The sequence below is a fragment of the Triturus cristatus genome, chromosome 4_1 (assembly GCF_964204655.1).
Source record: "Triturus cristatus chromosome 4_1, aTriCri1.1, whole genome shotgun sequence".
In the NCBI taxonomy this organism is placed as follows: domain Eukaryota; kingdom Metazoa; phylum Chordata; class Amphibia; order Caudata; family Salamandridae; genus Triturus; species Triturus cristatus.
In genome coordinates, this window is record NC_140585.1 from 1,167,943,819 (window position 1) to 1,167,961,857 (window position 18,039).

The 18,039-nt window shown below is 47.1% G+C and overlaps 1 protein-coding gene across 3 annotated transcripts in view; it reads left to right on the top strand.

The window, feature by feature from the left end:
• The window catches only part of PNPLA6 (patatin like domain 6, lysophospholipase), a 259,016-nt gene that overhangs the window by 223,585 nt on the left and 17,392 nt on the right, over nt 1-18,039 (top strand). For all 3 annotated transcript variants that reach the window (XM_085654362.1, XM_085654361.1, XM_085654363.1), the window contains 2 exons: nt 15,868-16,020; nt 17,330-17,446. In XM_085654362.1, the coding sequence (XP_085510488.1) occupies nt 15,868-16,020; nt 17,330-17,446 (270 nt within the window). The remainder of the gene's footprint in view (nt 1-15,867; nt 16,021-17,329; nt 17,447-18,039) is intronic.

Sequence of the window (18,039 nt, forward strand, 5' to 3'; positions counted from 1 at the left end):
AACATACCTCATGCCTCTGGACTGTACTAGGCTTGGGTCTCAATGGTTTGCACACTACTACTTCTCTAGCACTAGAATGAAGCCAAAGAGGTGGCAGTGCTCCTCGCGAGTGCCTCTAACTTTGGGTCACCATGGTGAAAGAAGATGCTCAAGGCGTGTGGCTATTGCTGAAGCTGAGTGGGGTGTTTGCCTTCACTGACCCTTATGAATCTCTGCCCACCAAACACTAGCCAAAGCAACTTTCACAAAGAATCAATTGCAGGGGCCCTAATGGATGGAGTTAAAGACATTATCATAGGAGAGACCTAAATGCATTCATGGACAGAACGCAGGACAGTTCGTTGATATTAGGGGCAGCTGAAGGATGCTCCTGAAAGAAAGGACCAACACCAGGATGAAAAAAAGACAACATTCCGCTCACAACAACATAACTTATATGCAAAGCTGGACCTTTTCTTGCGCTCCGAATTGCCCCGGGAAAATAGCGTCACCACAGACACAGGCAGCCTTACCCTGTCAGACCATGCACCAGTCTCAAAAGAAATCTGACTACATCCCAGTCCCTGTATCAGAGGGCAGTGGAGGCTCAGGATGCGTGTGTTGATAGATGCCCACATCAGAGAATTCCTGGAGTAAGTGTTAAAATCTTACCTAGCAGACAAAAGTAAGAGGTAAATAGGTCTAAGCATCCTCTGGAATGCGTTGAAAGTAGTGAGGGGGTTTCTCATTGTAACCTCGTCAGCTTACAGCAGAGATACGAAGCTAGTCAGGAAACCCCAGGAATCGCATCTAAGAGAACGTAAGGAGATACACAAAAGGATGGAGTCCAGGAAAATCTGGCGAAAGATCATAGAAAGAAGGGTAAAATTTAGCGCCTAGATAACAAGAGTTGAATAGGCCTTATTAAGAACCAAACAATATTATTATAATGAACGCAACCAAGGAGGGAAAATACTAGCCTGCAAACTCAAAGCAGCAAATATCCAATGCAGGGTAGGCAGGATCAGGTGGGACTCGGGTGAGCTATGGGGTAGATAAGGAGATAGAAATTAATTTGGATTATCGTGCAGAGACCTAGGGCATCATTAGGTCCGCCCACCATCCTGACGGAAAACGGGACCGCCCTCCATATGTGCGGCGGTCCCGTTGGGGAGATTAGGATGAGCCCGCAACACTGTCGGGCGCATCACGCATTTTTAACATTGCGGCGGTGTGAGAAAGTGGCTCTGTATATACTGTTCCCAAATAGGTACAGGGTGTACAGAGTCCACAGTCCCCAGAGTCTTGGCAGAGGCTAAAGTTAGATATAACCTAACTCTTTAAAGTGATAGCTTGGTCGAGCAGTAAGGCAGTATCAGAGGACAGTGTAAAGCATTTGTTGTACACACTCAGTCAGCAAATGGTCTCACACACTCAAGAACTGAAATCTAGGCTAATGGTTTATATATAAAAAATATATGCTTGTTTTATTTTAGAACTAACAATTGGAACTAAAATATACTGTCTCAGAATGAGATGCTTTATATAAATACTTTTGCAATATGCAATTGACTTTTGTAAACAGTTACAAGTGGTTGCAATAAACTATTTTAAACACAATAATGCATTGAGTTCAATGGAAGTTTCATGTTATTTGCCACAGATTACTTTTAGGATTACTTTTGGAATTCCAGGACTGGATCCTAGATTCAGTCCTGGGTCAGTACTTGGAATCAAGTGATAAAAGTCGACTCAATTACTGTGATGATTTTTAGACAATATTTTGCTATTTTAAAAGTTGACACTTCAGAAAATATTTCATAGAAAACAGTCAATGATTCCCTATGGCAGAATATTCAAGTTGCAGGTATAGTATGTTCTCGTTACTTTTGTAATCCAGTACTGGGTGCCTAGACTCAGTACTGGGACCTTTATACAAAACAGGTAAGTAATTACGTTTTCAGATATTATACAATTTTTAAAGAATATTTAAAGATTGCAGAAATTGACAGAAGAAATTTCACAGAAAAACAGTCCATGATTTCCTATGGAAGAAAATTGGGTTACTGGTAAGTACAGTTGTGAGTAGTTTTCAGAGTCAGTGCTGGGCACCAAGATCCAGCACTGGGAGCTCACCTAAGAGCAGGTGAGTATTTTCGTTTTCGTTACTCGGCTGATTTTTGGTGAATATTTTAAGTTTTGAAAAGTCCACACTTAGAAGAAATTTCAGAAAAAGCCAGTCAATGTTACCCTATGGAGAAGATTGAGTTATCTGTTTAAAGGTAAGTACTCGACTGGCAGAGTTAAGGTTCTGGGCATAGACTCAGGGGTCTCCCAGGGTCAGGTAGGTACAGTTAGTTCATCCCCAGCGGCACAAGGGCGACCGGGTGCAGAGAGAGTTAGACCCAATTTTATCCTATGAGAGGTAGGGGAGGCCTTGGTTGGTGGCTGCTGACTAGCGGGCCACGCGGCTGTGGGAGCTGGGCTCCTGGTCACTTACTCAGGGCAAGTGTGGAAGCAGATAGGTGTTGAGGTTGCACTGCCAGGGCCACTCGGGCGGCTGGGTGCAGGGTGCTTTTGAGCCTTCGGGCGCTCAATTGATTTCAATGGGAAATCTCCGGTTTAGAAAAAGGCTGCAAGCTCGGGGACGAGGATTCTTCAGGTGCCACCACCACTTCGAGAGGTAAGTTGGGTAGCTGGAGGATAGGAAGGTACCCCGGGATTGGGCACAAGGGGCCGTGGGGTGCCGGGTGCAGGGGTGCCTTTTGGTGTCGGGAAATCTTACCCTCTGTTGATCGCGGTTGGGGGGGGGGGGGCACCTTGTTCTGAGGCTGCAGGCTTCTTCAGGAGTGTCGAGGGAGGTCCTTGGGTGCCGGACTCGGGGTCACAGTCGCTGTGGGGTCGTCCTCGTGGTCTTGGTTCACTCCGGCACAGGCCAGGCTTGGCTGGTGCAGAGTGTGCTGGGTTCGCGGTTCCGGGCTGCTGCCAGGGATTAGAAGTAGATTCTGAGTAGAGCCTCTACTCATGGGAGTCCCAGGAGCTTAGAGTCAAAAGGTAGCCAGGTCCTCCGGGGTTTGTGAGGTTGCTGGCCACAAGAGATGCCGGGTTGGAGCAGGAGCAGGTTCGAGGGTTGACAGGCTGGTAGGGCTGGGGCCAAAGCAGTTTGTGTCTTCCTCTTCTGAGCAGCTGCAGGGCAGGTCTTCTTTCTTCTAGCTCTTCTTCGGATTTTGGAATCTGAAATCTGGGGAAGGAAGGTTCAGGGTGCCCCTAAATACTAGATTTAGGGGTGTTACAGGTAGGTGAGGGGCAGGTACCAATGGGTCCCTGTCCTGGGGTGGGTACACCCCCTATCCTGCCTCTCTCCTGTGGGAGGGGGGCAGTAGCCTAGTCCTGATAGGGTAGGGCTTCCCATCTTCAAGATGGCGAGAGCCCGGAGATGTGCTTCACCTCGCCTCCCCCACCTGAGGGGTGGGGTTGGCAGGCTGGAACATCCCCTGTCCTTATTTGGGGTTTCCGGCCAAGCTTCCCGCCAGAGTGGGGGGTTGCAGTGGCCTGGGGAAGCTCACAGAGGCGGCATGCCTTTGAAGCTTCCCCCTGCCCATCCTGGGGGAGGAGATTTAGCACCTCGCCCAGGATGTGCATTGTTGCAGGCCCAGGAGAGCAGGGGCTCTCCTACCCAGGGGTCCAGCAACATGTCTGCTGTGTGGCAGCCTAGGCAGCCTCAGAACAGACGTGGATTGTAGGTTAGGTTTTAGGGGGCATCTCTAAGATGCCATCTGGGGTGCTTGGTACATTAAATCCCACACTGGCATCAGTGTGGGTTTAATGTGCAGAGAAGTTTGATACCAAACTTCTCAGTCTTCAGTGTTGCCATTATGGTGCTGTGGAGTTCGTGTTTGACGAGCTCTCAGCACCATGTACTCTTAAATGGCAGCACTGCACTTACAGTGCCCAGGAATGGACCTGGGTACTGTAGGGGCACAGGGCTCCTGCTCCTGTGCCCACACCATTGGCATAGGGCACCCAGCTAGAGGGGTGGCTGATGTATGCCATGGCAGTGTAGGTGATGGGCATGGCACACAGGGATGTGTGCCATGTCGACTCTTTGTTTTGTCTTGCACCCAGACACCCAGCCTACAAGGGCAGTGTGTGTGTGTAAGGGTACAGGGCCTCTAAGGGTGGCACAATGAGTGCTGCAGCCCTTAGAGGCTTTCCCTGGTCACAAGGCCCTGGGTACCTAGAGTACCATTTACCAGGGGCTGACATGTGGCCAGGGTTTGCCAATTTGGGTTGTGTTTGTTTAGGGTAGGAACATAGGCCCTGGGCACCTGATTGGCAGGAGTCCAGGGCACACTCAGTCAAAGTACATTCAGCAATTCAGCAAAAAGTGGGGGCATACCATGTAAGAAAGATGGCACTTTCTCAAAGGCGGGCGGTGCTTTCAGCAGCACCCGCTGCAATGGTAAAACTGCATGTTGTGCATTTGCATGCACAAAGTGGCAGGCACCGCGCGGTGCCTGCCGCATTGTGCATGCAAATGCAGGGAGGTACCATAGGTACCCCCCCTGTGCACCCCACACACGCCCAATACCCTGGGGGCCCGCAACGGGCCCCCAAAGTCACTGTCCGCATGCCTTTCCGTGGCTGCGAAAGGCAGCTTCCTGCTGCCTTCCTAATATGGATGGTGGTGTCTAACACCATAGCAGGCCCCTTTTCTGCCCGGTCACCTGTGTGACTGGTGGAAAACCGGCGGACGGTCTATCCGTCCGCTGGGGTCCCCCCGCCATACTAATATGGTAGGGGGAAACAGGTGGCGGGCGGGGAAGGATGTAGGGCGGACCCGCCCTACATCCTAATGGGTCCCTTAGACTCAGCAGAGGACACTTTAGACCAGTCAATGGAATGCTTTCTAGAAAGCTTATCGGTCCAGCCCCTCACAAAAGCCTGGATTGATAATGCGGAGAAAACCCATTAGATCACCTGCATACATAGTCTGCAGAATACGAAATCACCTGGACCCCAATATTCTAAAAAAACCTATTGCACATTATTAGTCCCAGTGTTGGCAAAGATGGGCACCGCTTTAGGCAAGCTGGGGTAGTTGAAGACTCAATGTTAGAAGCAAGAATGATGGTTATGCCAAAGTTAGGAAAAGACTCCAAGAGGGGTGGGTCATAATCGACTATTTCTCTGTTAAAAACAGCCACCAACATCTTTACAGGGTTGGTGGCTCATAGTATAAGGCACTTGTTGCCAGATCTGATGGTTTTGGACTAATCCGGCTTTATTCCCACATTGACCTGTGTAAATAACACAAAAAAGATTATGCACATAATCAACAGTATCCATTGGATTCAGTAGGAAGCCTGTCTTTCCTTGGACATAGAGAAGGCGTTTGACCAAGTCATTAGGAAATTCATTGACCACACACTAGTCACATGGTTTTGGCTCTCATTTTTCTCCCTGGATACTGATTGAATAGAAAGAAACCATTTGTGAGAGTGGGAGTCACTTGGATCGCCTCTAGTCCATTTTAAATCAAGTGATGTACTAGGCAAGGCTGCATCTTATCACCCGCTCATCTTTGTTCTTACAATAGAGTTGTTTGCAGACAAAGACCATCAAAGTAAAAAGATGGAAAGAATTAAGTATGCAGCAACTGCAGGAATATGACCACGTCACTGGCTGTAAAATCCAACTGTAGAAATCACAAGCTCTAACTTTTTGCAAGAAAGTAGAAGAACTAAAAACCACATTCTTACTCACTTGGATGAAACAGCGCATTGATTACCTGTTTGCTAAACGTCCTGGATGAAACTAATTACTCTCCTCTAATACAGCAAATTGGAGTGGACCTACATAGTTGGCACAAAAAGGGACTGTTTTGGATGGGTCATGTAGCAGCGGTTTAAATGATGATACTTCCAAAAATATTATTCCTTAATGCAAGCTGTACATCTCCCACTTTAGCTCATAACTCCCATGAAAATACAAAGAACAATTGTGGATTTCATATGGGAAGAGAAGCGACCCAGGCTTACATAGCAAATACCAGAAAAATAAGAGGAACAGGGAGTCCCATACCGAATCAAATATTCCCAAGCCTCACAACTGTGCTTGCTGATAGAATGGAGCCACAGAGAGTCTGAAAAGCATTGACACTTCATTAATCAGATAATCTCAGGAACTCGTAACTTCGAGGTACCCGGGCTGGTAAACATTAGAGAGCATGAGGTCAATACTCTTCAACACTCGTAGTGTGCGATGAAGTAGTAGTGAAGAGCAGTTTGACCATATTCTTGTTGCCATACACCTCTATGGCGGATAACCCACTGGGACTGGACACACAAGCATTTCAAGCTTTGAGGTAAGCTAGATACACCAGAATAGGGGATCTTTTTGTTTGAGCATTTATTGCCTGAATGCCTGAAAAGAGAGATTTGGGACTCCAGAGACAGAAGGATACCATCACTGGCAGGCCTCACAATGGATATTGCAGCCTGAAACTTATCAAGCAGCAGGTCACAACCTGATGGCCTTGGAAAAATGGTTGTTACTGTAAAAGGGAAATAAGAGACTGGTATCGGACATGTATCAGATATCATTAGAGATGAGGCGGCAGGACGCATCTCCCCTTCCCCGGGCAGCTAATATGGAAATAGCAAATAGAACATGAGCTATCAAATGAAGAATTGGCTCAAATTCACACCAGAACACATACCACTAACTAGGCTGTAGCACTACAAGAAACTGTTTTGGAAACTGTTAGCTACTGCTACCACAAGTCAGTTAAATTATATGAGTGGGACCCAAGAAATACAAAGAAAGGCTGGAGGGGCTGTGGCACAGAGGGTCTCTATCCCACCTGCCCTGGCCTCTGTTTCTCCAGAGCCTCTGAAATGCATTAGACAAAATCTTCCATAGCCAAATCCTAGACTCTTACTTGCACAATACTAGCGATTTCCAACAAACTCACTTTCCCTGTGTATTAAAAAAGATGCAAACCAATTTCATGGCACTGCTTGAGCGAAACTATTCTTGCTCCATGGGGTAAATGAATGAAAGTTTCTCAAAAGGGAGGAACCGGGAGCTTTTTTACCCAGGTCCTGCACATCTGCTCCCAACTAAGGTAAGAAAAATGTTTGAATGTGCAGTTCCTAAAGTGAAGGAGTATTCAGATCTCTTACGGATTGCCCCCACACACCCTGGAGGATGTAAGGATTCATCATAGGGCTCTTGCTCCTCGTCGTGCCGGCGCTGCAGTGCCCGACAGGCACCCGCAAAGTCGCTCTTTGCCGGAGAACTTTTATTGATGAAGCCGTTGGGTGTGTTGAGGGTATGTGGTCAGGGTAGTGTGGCGAGTGAGTGATGTGATTTAAAATAGGTCTAGTCCTGCCCGCTTTGGTACACAATAGAGCACCATCCATTGGGTTACATGCTCTGGCCAAATGATAATAAACTACAATTTGGCCCTTTTGATCTGTAGTTTGGTGAACCCCACGTGGGACCGGTAATCTTCGGTCTAACAGTTTGTCTTCTCGCTTTTTATTTCAGGTCTCTAACTTTCAGGCTATACGCCCTGACTCCAGACAGCACCGCTGGTTATATCATGATGCACTGCACCAGCGTTGCGGTAGTGTAAGAGTCAAGATCACCTTCTCTTCTACTTTTTAATCACTGGTCCTGAGGAATTGCCGCTAGACTCGTTAGGGACTGTAAGGCAAGAAACATGTTGACTACCTACACTAGAAAGACCCTGTAGGATCATTATCTCCAGGTAGGGCCCACTTATTTTAGCTAGGCTAGTGCACCTTCAGTATAAATATTATTACATAAGGCAGGACTAGACCTATTTTAAATCACATCACTCACTCACCACACTACCCTGACCACATACCATCACACACCCAATGGCTTCATCAATAAAAGATCTCCGGTAAAGAGCCCCTTCGCGGGTGCCTGTTGGGCATTGCAGCGCCGGCCCGACGAGCAGCAAAAGCCCTATGATGAAGCTTGATATCCTCCAGGGTGTGTGAGGGCAATCCGTAAAAGACCTGAATATTCCTTCACGGTAGGAACTGCACATTCATACATTTTTCGTAAATGAATGAAAGACACCTTGACTACAAGAGTGTCTGCATGAGCTTTGGAGCATACTGGGAATGGAAACGATAGGTTTGAGGCATATGAGCTGCAGATTACACACTTGTGCATAGATCGCCATCTGGTGTTGGGCCCGGATGTTTGCAGTTTGTATTTCCTCTTGGAAAGTCTTTGGAAGTCACGAGGTCGGTGACTCCTCCTTTGGATCGTATTGCGCATGGGCTTCGGCTCCCTCCTCAGATTGTTTTTTTCCGCCATCGGGCTCGGATGTGATCTTCGCGCTCCGGTTCCGAACAGCTTCCAGTTCGACAGTCGACGCGCAATCCTCACCTTAAACCGTGGTATTGTTTCGATCGCGATCTCCCCCACTCAACGCGCCTTCTCATCGGCACGGACCTTCAGTTCAAGTCGTCGACGGCGGCCTTCGGGCCTCTCCAAGCTTTGGTCCTGGCTAATGGAAAGGACTCCATTTAAAAAGTGACCTCGATGTGGGTCCAAAGTCCCCCACACCGATCTCCACGAGGTATGCAATCTCTGCCTCTCCCCTGAACACGAGGCTCGAGACTGTCCGGCGTGTAAGTCCTTCCGGTCCAAAAAGACTATTCGGGACCGAAGAGCCAGAAGAACTAGGGCGCACTCCTCGACGACGATCCCGGACAACATCTTCGGAGAAGGCATCGACGCTCCAGAGCAGTACACCGAAGAGGGCCTCGTCAGCGCTTCCGAGGCCGACGACTTAGATGTGGAGGACAACACCCCAGCGCAGAGGGTCGTGAGTACTGATCCTCCCCCACACCCCTGCCGGCACCGAAAAAGGCTCCGGTCACACCTTCGCCTCCAGGCCTAGGCAAGACCAAGGACACTGCTTCCAACACCCCACCTTCGGGCCCGGTGAAGAAGCCAAGCAAGCCTTCCGGCAGCTTGGGCTCGAGCCACCCTACTCACGGTACCGATAAACACGCTTCGGCGCTGAAAAAGAAGCCGACCCCCATATCGACACCGAGCTCCGCACCGAAGCCCTCGGGGTCGAAACCCAACTCTTCGGAACCGACAACTCCTTCGGTGCCGACCAAAGCACCCAAGGCCACCGACACTTCGAGGCCGAAATCCATCTCGGCGCCGACCAAGCGTCCGGAGGTTCCCAAACCAGGTTCCAAACAAAGAACCGGCACGAAAAAGCCTAAAAAGCCAACGGCCCCGATTCCTTCGGTGCCGACGGACAGACCAGCCTCACCGGACTTATTTACACCGGATCCCTTGCAGAAAGCACTCACCAAGGATCCAAAACTGGACATTTGACACTTTCTTCCAAAAAGAGACATTTGGAGAAGCCTGCTCCACCTCCGCCTCCAAAAAGGAAGGACTCTGCTACCTCTCCGTTCAGAATACCTTCCCCACCTCCTCCACCTTCTCCACCTCCACCCCCCCCGCCTTCTCCACCCCAACCTCATCGTTCTCCCACCCCTTCTCCACAGGATGATGATCACGGGGACCCATATGATGACATAGGGGATGTCCCCCAGGACCTACCCGCAGGGGACCCCACTCCTACAGGATCCCCAGACCCATGGGACGACTACAATATACCTGATATCCCCAACGTCCCACAAGATGACCTTCACCCCTCCAGGCCATCTCCACCAGAGGACTCATTGGGGTTCCACCACCTACTACAAAGGGCGGCACACTATCATGGGGTAGACTTACATACCGACCCCGTGAAGGAAGATTTCCTCCTCAACATGTTCGACACCACACATAGGTCTACCTCCATATTACCTATGCTTAAAGGAGTGGTAAAGCATGCGACAGAGGTTTTTAGACCCAGTTAGAGCCAGGGTCATTAACCCGCGCATCGAGAAAAAATACAAAGCTGCCCCTACAGATCCCTCCTACATCAGAGGGCCAGCGCCACTAGACTCTTGTTGTATCCACTGCACGTAAAAGGGCAAATTCCCAGGCGTCAGGCGAAGCACCACCACCTGACAAAGAGTCAAAGCTACTGGATGCATCAGGGAAACACACTGCGTCACAAGCAGCCAATATGTGGCGTATCGCCAATACTCAAGCCCTATTGGCCAGATATGACAGGGCACATTATGACGAGTTGGAGAGCATAATGCACCACCTCCCTGAGAAATATAAAGCTAGGGCCAACGAACTAATTCAAGAGGGTAAGACTATCACAAACACCTCTATACGCTGTGCCTTAGATGCAGCAGACACAGCTTCCAGGGCCATCAATACAAGCGTCCTCCTCCGTCGCCATGCTTGGCTGAGAATATCAGGGTTTAAACCGGAGGTACAAGCTTCCATCCTTAACCATCCCTTTGACCAGGAACATCTATTTGGCCCAAAGGTAGATGAGGCCCTAGAAAAAATGAAGAAAGATACGGATACGGCGAAGTCCATGGGAGCCTTACAGTCACACCCTCCTAGACGCTCCTTTCGCCGCTCTTCCTTTCGCAGTACATCTAGAGGCTACTCCTCAGATACCGCGTCCACTTCGTACAAAGTCCCCACTCAGTCCACCTTCACGAGGGGTTATCAAAGAGGCGGCTATAGGGGTAACAATAATAAAGGCAGTGGCAAAACAAACAACGCCCGCTCTGCCACAACGCCTACCCAATGACTTCCCCCTCCACTCCCCCCAGACCATTCCACTCTGGTCGGGGGCAGACTCCAACATTTCCTTCCCGTCTGGGCTACCATCACCTCAGACAAATGGGTAACACAATTAATTCGGTCAGGCTACTGCCTAGAACTAATATCTACCCCCCCCAAACATTCCACCCAGGCAGCGCCCAATGTCACAAGAACATTTAACACTCCTAAAGCAGGAGGTAGTCTCCCTCCTACAAAAACAGGCAATAGAACCCGTTCCTACCAACCAACAAAACATGGGAGTCTACTCCCTATATTTTCTCATACCAAAGAGGGACGAGACTCTGTGGCCCATCCTAGATCTCCGGCCCCTAAACACGTACATACACTCCGACCATTTTCATATGGTAACGCTTCAGCAGGTACTTCCGCTTCTCTCCCAAAACGACTTTTTGACCACCCTAGATCTAAAAGACGTGTATTTTCACATTCCGGTGCACAAAGCTCACCGCAAGTAACTCAGATTTGTAGTGGACGAACAACACTTCCAATTCAAGGTGCTCCCGTTCGGAGTCACAACAGCACCAAGGGTATTCACCAAGTGCCTAGCAGTGGTAGCAGCACATTTATGAAGACAACACATCCACGTCTTCCCATACTTAGACGACTGGCTAATAAAATCCGGGTTGTACAATCCGTGTGTTCAACACACATCTACCACCATTCAATTACTCCATCAGCTGGGCTTCACAGTAAACCACCAGAAGTCCCATCTCCAACCATCCCACATAAAACAATACCTCGGTGCCACCATAGACACCTCAAGAGCACTAGCCTACCACATTCAGGCTCTACGCGCAAAATTCGCACTACAACACTCCCTTCCAGCTCGAGTGTTTATGCAACTAATAGGGATGATGGCCTCTTGCATTTTCATAGTGCCTCACGCAAGACTCCAGATGCGTTCTCTCCAAGAGTGCTTAGCACGCCAATGGAACCAGGCCCAAGGTCAATTAACAGATCTGGTGTTGGTAGACAGTCGCACCCATCGCTCTCTGCAGTGGTGGAACACCACAAACCTTTCCAAAGGTCGACCGTTCCTGGACCCGGTTCCTCAAATAGTACTGACAACGGACGCATCGCTCTCCGTCTGGGGAGCTCATCTATTACATCTCACCACACAGGGCAAGTGGACGCCTCAACAAAAGTTACTCCATATCAACCATCTGGAGTTACTAGCAATCTTCTTAGCCCTAAAATCTTTCCAAACTCAAATTTCAGGCAAGGCAGTCCTGATCCGGACAGACAACATGACAGCCATGTATTATATCCAAAAACAAGGCGGCACACACTCTCCACAGCTCTCTCACCTAGCACAGAGCATATGGAGATGGGCGATACCCCAGAAAATCTTTCTCCTAGCTCAGCATGTCCCAGGAGTCCAAAACACAGTGGCAGATCTGCTCAGCAGACAGACACAATAGATCCACGAGTGGGAGCTTCACCCGCAAGTTCTTCACCCATACTTTCAAATGTTTGGACATCCACAGATAAACCTCTTCGCCACCCACGAAAACGCCAAATGCCCAAGCTTCGCCGCCAGATACCCACACCCATTGTCCAAAGGAAATGCGATATGGATGAACTGGTCAGGCAAATTTGCATACGCTTTTCCGCCTCTCCCACTCATTCCACTAGTGGTGCGCAAACTACAACAACACTCCCTCACACTAATCCTAGTAGCTCCAACGTGGGCCAGACAACCGTGGTATACCACACTGCTGGAACTATCTGTAGTGCCACACCAAAAACTACACCTCTCTCCACACCTCTTAACCCAGAACCATGGAGAGATCAAACACCCGGACCCAGCGGAGCTCAACCTTGTGAGCTGGCTCCTGAAATCTTAGAATTCGGGTACCTAAATCTTCCCCCTGACTGTATGAACGTCATCAGAGAAGCTAGAAGACCTACCACTAGAGCGTGCTACGCCGCCAAGTGGAAACCTTTTGTTGTTTATTGCCATAACAACACCATCAATCCACTGGACATGTCCATTCAACACATAATAGGCTACTTACTCCACCTACAAAGGTGCAATCTAGCCTATACGTCCATTAGACTACACCTCGCAGCTATTGCAGCTTACCTACAAAACAGGCAACATCTCTCACTCTTCAGAGTACCTGCCATTAAAGCCTTCATGGAAGGCCTTAAAAGAATAATTCCCCCCAGAGTGCCACCCTCACCTGTGTGGAACTTAAATATCGTTCTCACAAGGCTAATGGTGCCTCCCTTCGAACCTCTCCATAAATGCGAACTACAGTTCCTAACATGGAAAACCGCTTTTCTTGTAGCCATCACTTCCCTTAGAAGGGTCAGTGAGATACAAGCACTTACCATCCAAGAACCCTTTCTCCAAATGCACCATAACAAAGTTGTTCTCCGTACCAACCCAAAATTCCTCCCTAAAGTCATTTCTACCTTGCACCTAAACCAAACAGTAGAACTACCAGTATTTTTCTCGCAACCACAGACAGTTGCAGAAAGGGCTCTTCACACACCACTGGATGTGAAACGAGCCTTACTCTACTACATTCAGAGAACACAATCTTTCCGTAAGACCAAACAACTGTTTGTTTCTTTCTCTCCACCACACAAAGGTAACCCCATCTCAAAATCGGGGATAGCTAGGTGGATTGTAAAATGCATTCAAATCTGCTACCATAAAGCAACGCGAACGCTATCCATTCACCCGAAAGCCCATTCTACACGAAAAATAGGGGCTTCCATGGCATTCTTAGGGAACATCCCATTAGATAATATCTGCAAAGCAGCTACATGGTCAACACCGCACACTTTCACCAAACACTATTGTGTAGATGTGCAAACTAAGCAACAAGCTAGTGTGGGCCAGGCTGTACTCAAAACATTATTTCAAACCACTGCAACAGATACGGGTGGACGACGCTAACGGTGGGTACTGCTATATAATCTATGCACAAGTGTGTAATCTGCAGCTCATATGCCTCGAACGAAATATGCTACTTACCAGTATGCATCTGTTCTTGGCATGTAGAGCTGCAGATCTACACACGCCCACCCGCCTCCCCGGCTACCTTTATCTGTTCCAGTTTATCTTATTTAGAAAACACACACATGGGCATCTTCACTGTTACTACTACGCTCCATCTTTCCCTGCTGGCGAAAAACAATCTGAGGATGGAGCCGAAGCCCATGCGCAATACGATCCAAAGGAGGAGTCACCGACCTCGTGACTTCCAAAGACTTTCCAAGAGGAAAAACAAACTGCAAACATCCGGGCCCAACACCAGATGGGGATCTATGCACAAGTGTGTAGATCTGCAGCTCTACATGCCAAGAACAGATGCATACTGGTAAGTAGCATATTCCTTCTCACAGTATCCCTTGACGCGCATGGGTCTGAATCAGCTTAATATAGAGATCTCCCATGCACTAGTTATCTAAGAGCATTAACACTAATCCCAATGCAAGACTGCCAGTTAGAGCAAACGACCAGATAGACAGTAGTAGAATCAGCTCATCATACAACGATTACCTGTATCCGAACCAAACATCCCCGTACAGTAGATGTTTAATCCCCAGGTGAAGGAAAAGGGAGGGTGAGATGTAGAGGGTGTTTTAAAACAAGGGGGGAAATAGTGGGTTAGTTTAAAATGGTTTTGTTGGCATTTTTTTTGTTGTTGTCATTTAACCTACATCTTTCATAAAGCAAATGTTTCCATGCTGGCCTCTGGGCCACAGTGTGGGTAACTGGAATGAAAACATCAATAAAAAGATTTAAACAATAAAATTATTTTCTTCATACCTGAATATGTTGTACTTTTGAAAAAAACTGAAGCCGAGTGACAGACATGCCATTCAGTATCTTCCCTGTAAAGAAGGCTCCTCCCATTCCACTGCCTTATCATTTTACAGAACATCAATGAAAACCCGCAACTGGAGCTTTCAGGGTAAGGATTGGAAACCGTTCTACGTTTGTCAAACAGCGGTACTGTTTGCTTACTGGAGTGGTTTGGAATGCTGTTCCCTTGCTCCAGATGAAACTGTCTCAAAGGTCAATTGCATCATTAAACTGGTCAAATCTGAAGCAGTTGTAATAGAACTGTAAGGTCCTTTTAGTCCCATTGGGTCTGAGGCTTTAAGATACTCTGCTAGCACTATTAACCAATGAAAAATGATGGTCGATAAAATCGTGTTAAGTTCTGAGCTCACAAGGATCGGTGTAGCCAGCCCACCAGCGAGACGTTGTCTATCAGTTGACTTTTACATGTATCTGTACCCACATGGCATTCCTCATAACTTGAAACTGAAAAGTCATTGTTGATTTTTAAACCAAGGAAGCCCTCTTGACCTCTTCAACAAGTGCAAAGGCTCTGGATGTTTCCATGTGCATCGATCTCCAAATTTCTAGTCTCCTACATGTCTACCATAAACCAAGACACTAATTCCAAAGCACCCGACGGCTTATTTAAAGGAGCAGATATGCCTTCTTTAGGCTGGCACTGTTGTTCAATATTTGTAAATTGGCTCTTGGAATACTGTTTACAGTTTCTTCAAACAGACTGATCAGCATGTGTTAGCATCTAGCAAAATTGTCATGCTTTCAAGTATAATATGGCTTACAATTTTACAAGCCAGATCCTCCTTTATGAGTTTGGTATTTTTTGTCCAACCTTGTAGTCGGGAGTTGTCCCCAGCATTAAACGTTTCAGGGTGCAGGATGGCCGCCTTTAATGTCACTCCTGATGTTGTGTGTTAGGCAAACATGGCAGATGTGGGAGTGCGATCTATCATTTTACAGAGAAATGCTTTAGAATCCCATCTTGCAGCAGATTTCAAAATGAGAATGTGTTTCATTAAAGTTCAAGCACATAGTAGATGTATCATTTTTCGTTTGATGACTTTGTATCCTGAACTAATGACGCTCACCTCCCATAAGAGTGAATGGTTCTGTCTGTTTTATGTCTGTGAGCTACCAGCAAACCCAAGGAACTGCAGGTTTTTCCCACCAGTCAGGTCTGTCTTCACTCGAACGTTTACGAAAAGAAAGGTTTGTGTATGACTATAGGCGAAACACCCGTTTTTCTACCATGCCCCTGTTCCCTCCTTTTTCACACTGTTTTCTTTTCTGCCCAGGTCCCTGACATGGCAGAGATTCAGTCCCGCCTAGCATATGTTTCCTGTGTCCGGCAGTTGGAAGTGGTTAAAAACAGCTCCTACTGTGAGTACATTAGGCCACCCATCGACCGGTTCAAGACCATGGACTTTGGGAAGTTTGACGAAATTTATGTGAGTAATTAAAGATAAACGAGCAAAACTACTATATTTATATTTGTAGAACTATGTTCAAAACTGTTGTTATTTAACAGAAATAAATTTAGAACAGTGGCATATTGTTGGATTTTCAAAAATTAGTTTGTAAAATAATGTGAAACATTATAGTCCATGTGTTCGTCTATCGACAACTTGCAAGTAATTCCTAATTTTGTGTACACGTCAAAAAGTCTCATCTTTTCCAGCTGGTTTCAGCCTCATGGTCCAGATGACATCTACCTGAACTGTCCCTGACATTTATTGTATGCACAGGCCATCCCAACTTAACCCTTCTTGGCTTCACTCGTAGACTGCTCATTGACCGTGGTTAAGGCTGAACTGTGATATGTCGCTGAGTAAGACATGGAAGTGGCCTTGAAATTGCCACCCATGACATACGAAAATCTCTAGTAAAAAAAATTCAGAGCTCACTTTCTTGTGACTGCAGCCATAAACTTCACCTCCCGGTGGAGGCACAATCAAGCAGTTTCCACTGGTTTCCAATATTGGATGTAGACATTTTCTGAGCTCCCATGATGAGTGCAATATCTGCCACCATCCTAGGATACATGTTTGAAAGAGAGGGCATGATGAGGAGATGAAGCTTAAAGTTTTTCAGGCAATCTCTTAAAATACAGCTACTTTTAGTGCAATCATTTGTCAGCAGCTTAGGCATTACCCACGTGCCCTGTGGGTGTGACAGCGTGTGTCAAATGCTGAATGGAACTGAGTGAATATCTTCTTGATTGGGCACAGCAATTAGGATATATACAGCTGATGAAGTGTATCTAGTAACAGTAGCCTAAGCCGTGGAGTAACTAATGGACGGATCATGCCTCAGATGTGATCCAACTATCAACAAAGTCAAAGTCCATGTATTACTGTATGAGAGTAGGCACCTTCGTGAAGAGAACGCTTGAGAGTGCTATCGTGAAGACATTTGTATGGCTGTTCACTGGTAGATCATTGATTGTGGTGTCATTGGAGTGCTTCTCCTCGAAGAATGCCTTTGCACACAGATGAAGGAGTTTATACATTGACATCTAAGTGCCATGGCAGTATGATTTCTCCCTGCCCCCTTTAGGTGTAGACGAATGAGGTGCAATTAAATTATTCATGCAAATATTTTTTAGATTTTATTCTGTGAATAAACTTGCGAAATAAAATCCTCAATTTCCTATGCTGCCTCGTTAGTCTGGTTTTCTCTAGTAAATTACAGACTTATTATTCAGGGTACCTTGTGACTTATCCTTAGTACAGCTATTGTTTTGGTTTTCTTCCTTAGGGTGTGGGGTACCAGCATGGGGCACTAGTGTTCAGCGGTTGGAGCCGTGGAGACATTATTGAGAAGATGCTGAAAGATAGGCATTCTGCAGACTTTTATGAGAGCAAGAAAATGGATGTGAGTATGAGCATCAGACCAGGTTTTGCTCGGATCTTTTAGTTGTACATATGAAAGCATAACTTATTGCCTACCTTTCTGTGCTGTGCACAGCTACCCTTCAAATATATCAACTCTAGGCTGCACACACACTGCATTGTGCTGTTGATGCAGTCATTGGTTGCACGCAAGATACTCCATTATCTCTCCTGTTTCTAGGCTGACCACGCTACCTTCTGTTTACTTTCCTTTTCCTTTGGTGTCTTATACTCTGCCTTACTTTTGGTGCGCAGCTTTTTCCTGTGGTGTCCATGCAGTACAATCATTTTTCTTTATCCCCAGTGGGTTGCGCTGTAGACGTTACACCATTTCATGTTACATACCAGAAAGCCTACATTCGAGCTTCCATTTTTTAGGCCTGTGCTGTGTATATGAAATGCTACTGATGCAGGCAATGCACGGCTGCTACAGATGCTTTGGACCATGTAAGGAGCACATTTGAATCATTAGAGTTGTGATAAATTGAAAGCGAGTTGGATCTTCATGTCTTCCATTTTCTGTGTCTCAGCAATTAGATGTCTGTATCAGGGAATGCAAACTGGGGGCAGTGCCCA